The sequence below is a fragment of the Mesoplodon bidens genome (assembly GCF_964165515.1).
Source record: "Mesoplodon bidens genome assembly, contig: HAP1_SCAFFOLD_183, whole genome shotgun sequence".
NCBI lineage: Eukaryota > Metazoa > Chordata > Mammalia > Artiodactyla > Ziphiidae > Mesoplodon > Mesoplodon bidens.
The window spans coordinates 252,507-256,022 of record NW_027672278.1 but is presented as its reverse complement, the minus strand read 5'-3'; the positions used below and the strand labels follow the sequence as shown (position 1 = coordinate 256,022).

At 45.3% G+C, this 3,516-nt stretch overlaps 1 protein-coding gene across 1 annotated transcript; it reads left to right on the top strand.

The window, feature by feature from the left end:
• Positions 1-1,294: 1,294 nt before the first annotated feature.
• Positions 1,295-3,197, top strand: LOC308610395 (leucine-rich repeat-containing protein 37A3-like; the record flags this gene model as incomplete). The annotated part of the gene is made up of 3 exons (XM_081259546.1): positions 1,295-1,364; positions 1,992-2,587; positions 3,007-3,197. 3 exons carry the CDS (start codon positions 1,295-1,297, stop codon positions 3,151-3,153), a joined length of 813 nt encoding a protein of 270 aa, XP_081115672.1. The 3' UTR covers positions 3,154-3,197.
• Between the last annotated feature and the right edge of the window lie 319 nt (positions 3,198-3,516).

Below are 3,516 nucleotides of genomic sequence, written 5' to 3'. Positions count from 1 at the left end.
CCAGGGCGGACATAGTGTTTTTTTCTGTATAGAGCCTTCTGTTATGGGGACTGGGATATATAGAAGCAGGGACTAAGCAATGGACTCAGTGGGTAGTTGGAGAAGGACATGTCCAGATGACGACCTGTTAGCGGTGGTGGTTGTCGTGGAGATCTGTGATAGCAGCAAGAACACAAGCACACTGAAGAGGTGGAGAGAGGAAGCCTCACATTCCTGTGCCTCTGAGGCAGGACAGGATGGGGTATATGAATGTGAGGAGTCACAGTAGATCTGCAGAGAGTCCAGCTGATTAGGAGAATATTTGTCTTCCAGCCTTGGCTTTTCTTGAGTACTGGCCCCTGGGAACCAGTGGAGTAATCCTGAATATAGTTCCTATATTTCATGCTACAGAATTTTCTGAGTAGATAGCCCCTTTTTCAAGAGAGACCTTTCTCACATTTTGTTGTTGCCAGTCATAGGCTTAAGTGTGGGTTTCTTTTTCTCCTAAGTGGCACTCAAACTTTGACTGATTCCTAATTTCTTTGGCTGTGGACTGACAAAAGGCTGTCCCATCAGTCTTCAATGATCAAAAACACTCCCTTCTCTTTTGACAGATGAAGAAACATCTATAGAGAATGCAGGAGGATCGTTGATGAAGGTGTTACAAGCCCAGAAGAAGAACAACAGCACTGAGCGGACTATTGAGTCAGAGAGGATGTCCTCACCTAACAGTGCTGTCAGCCTGTCAGGCTTCATGAATGAGCAGCTGGACTCTAATAATAAAAGTGATATTATCAGTGCACTAAGTTACATACTGCCTTATATCTCAGAGGGAACTCTAGGAGATGTGGAATCAACATTATTACCATTCATTCAACTTCTTTTTTCAAATACACAAGATGGAGATATGCCGCTGGGCCTTTTGATAAACAATACAAGGAGCCCTTCTGTTAAACCTGTCCCCAACAATTCAACTAATGAAAACAAACTGAGGGAACTCCATTTTGTGGAAAATTTGTTAGATGCAGAAACTCAAGAAAAAATTCATGAGGTAAAAAAGGAAGAAACACCTGCCACGTGTACGCGTTCCAACCTTTTAACTGCCATGTTTACACGCTACATCTTTCAAAAGAAATTAGAAACTGCCCAACCACAGAAAGACAGCCTAGCAAAGATGGAGAGTACAGAGGAAAAGCTGCTGAGAGTGAACAAGGTCCTCAAGGGGCATACATAAAATGCACCTCAAAGCAGTGGGAGATGAGAGCGTCAGGAGGAAACAGAATGCCCAACCATCTGTGGCGAACACTGCCAAAGAATGAAAGCTCAGGAGGCCATCCCCAAGAAAGCTGAAACAGCTTCTCGTGGTGTAGAGGCCCAGGAAGCTGGTAGGAAAGACCTCCAATGCAGAGTCTTCATTCATAAAGGAACACAAGGCCGCAGGCTCCTCTTCCCTGAAACCGTACTTCAAGGGCAGGCCTTGTGCCTCCATCCCGCCAAAATCCCCATCTGAGGTTAAAAGCAAATCAAAAGACTTATCCAACGCTCTTCATGTTTTCGAAGATGCAAAGGCAATTGTTAGAAATATTAAGGACTTCGCATTAATCTCACATTCTGGAAAAAAAATACATCTTCCATAAAATTAGGTCTCCTTGGGTCCACAGAAAACCCAAAGTTAAAAGGAGTTGAGGGGCTTCCCTGGTGGCACAGTGGTTGGGAGTCCGCCTGCCGATGCAGGAGACACAGGTTCGTGTCCTGGTCCAGGAAGATCCCACATGCCGTGGAGCGGCTGGGCCCGTGAGCCATGGCTGCTGAGCCTGCGCGTCCGGAGCCTGTGCTCCGCAACGGAAGAGGCCACAACGGTGAGAGGGCTGTGTACCGCAAAAAGAAAAAAAAAGGGAGTCGAAAGTTCAGAAAGAAAAGTTCACTTGATAGAATGATGCTTGCAAGCCCTCCATTCCCTGTCGTGAGGAGTCTCATAAATTCCCCTCCACGAGAGGCTGTTTCGTCTTCAGGAGAAGTGACTTCTTCTCTTTCAGACCCTTCTGCAGAAAACACTACTTCAGTAAACAATACTGCACAAAATGTTTCTGAAGCAATTATTTCTACAGGAAACGCTACTCTGCCAGGAGGAACCGGCCCTGGAAACACTAGCCATAGGAACGTCTCCACTGCACATTCTACTGTTGCTGCAGACAACAGTATGCCAGCTGTTCAACACACCAACAAAACACAATGGGAGCACCACAACATGGTCACTGAATTATCCTCTAAGCCCACAGGCTTCACTTTGCCAGGGCTCGCATCCCCGGGTGATCCAGTTGAAACTCAGCTAAACCAGCAGCTCTGGTCCCTCATCCCCAACAATGACGTGCAAAGGCTCATTTCTCATGTTATCCAGACTTTGAAAATAGACTGCTCGGACACCCACGTGCAGCTGGCCTGTGCCAACCTCATCTCTAGAACAGGCCTCCTGATGAAGCTTCTCAGCAAGCAGCAAGAAGTAAATGTGTCCAAAGCGGAATGGGATATGGACCAGTGGAAGGCTGACAGCTATATCAGTGAGAGCACAGAAGCCCAGAGTGAGCAGAAAGAGCAGGAGTCAAGTGAGGTGAGGATAACCCCTGACACATGGGACTTGGACTTTTACTCAGTTTAGGACATGCCATTAACGTGCCCAAGCGGGAATACCACGGGCTCCTAGTCAGTATCTTATCTTCAGCCATGAAACGGGCTAAGACAGTGATCTCCAACTTTGCTCATTGAGAGCGTGTGTCACTATTCCTAGGGTAGACGCAAAAAGGACATAACACAAGATAAATAAATTGTAGATAAATTGTAGAAGAAAATGCTAATCATAAGACTAATAACATTAAATTTGGCTTGTTCTTATAGAAGCTACTCGCCTGAAAGGATTGGGTTTCATAGTAGTTTAAGAATAGTTAGCTATCGTGTAGAATAGGATTAAGAATCGTAAGTTTTCATCCCTTCTATCTCCTTGTTTTTAAAAATTGTTATATATTTTTTTAGCTCACAAAAGAAGTTCCAGGGTATGGCTATAACAACAAACTCATCGTGGCAGTATCTGTACCTGTAGTAGTGATGATTTGTGTTACAATTCTCTGTCTCATTGAGGTAAGGACAATAATTAATTCAGATTCAGAACCCAGAAACTGAGAATCAAATCCACCTTTCCACCTACTACTACTTCATTCTTCCCTTTAGCCATGAGGACTGACATACACTTTGTTCTTTTACTGAAAAGTATATTCCCAGGATGTTTTTTTGTGGTTTTTTTGTTTGTTTGTTTGGCTGTGTTGGGTCTTCATTGCGTTTCACGGGCTTCTTATTGAGGTGGAATCTCTTGTTGTGGAGTACGGGCTCTAGACGCGCGGGCTCAGGAGTTGTGGCACACTGATTTAGTTGCTCTGCGGCATGTGGGACCTCCCCAGACCAGGGATCGAACCTGTGTGCCCTGTGCTGGCAGGCGGATCCTTAACCATTGCACCACCAGGGAAGTCCCCACAGGACTCTTTTAAA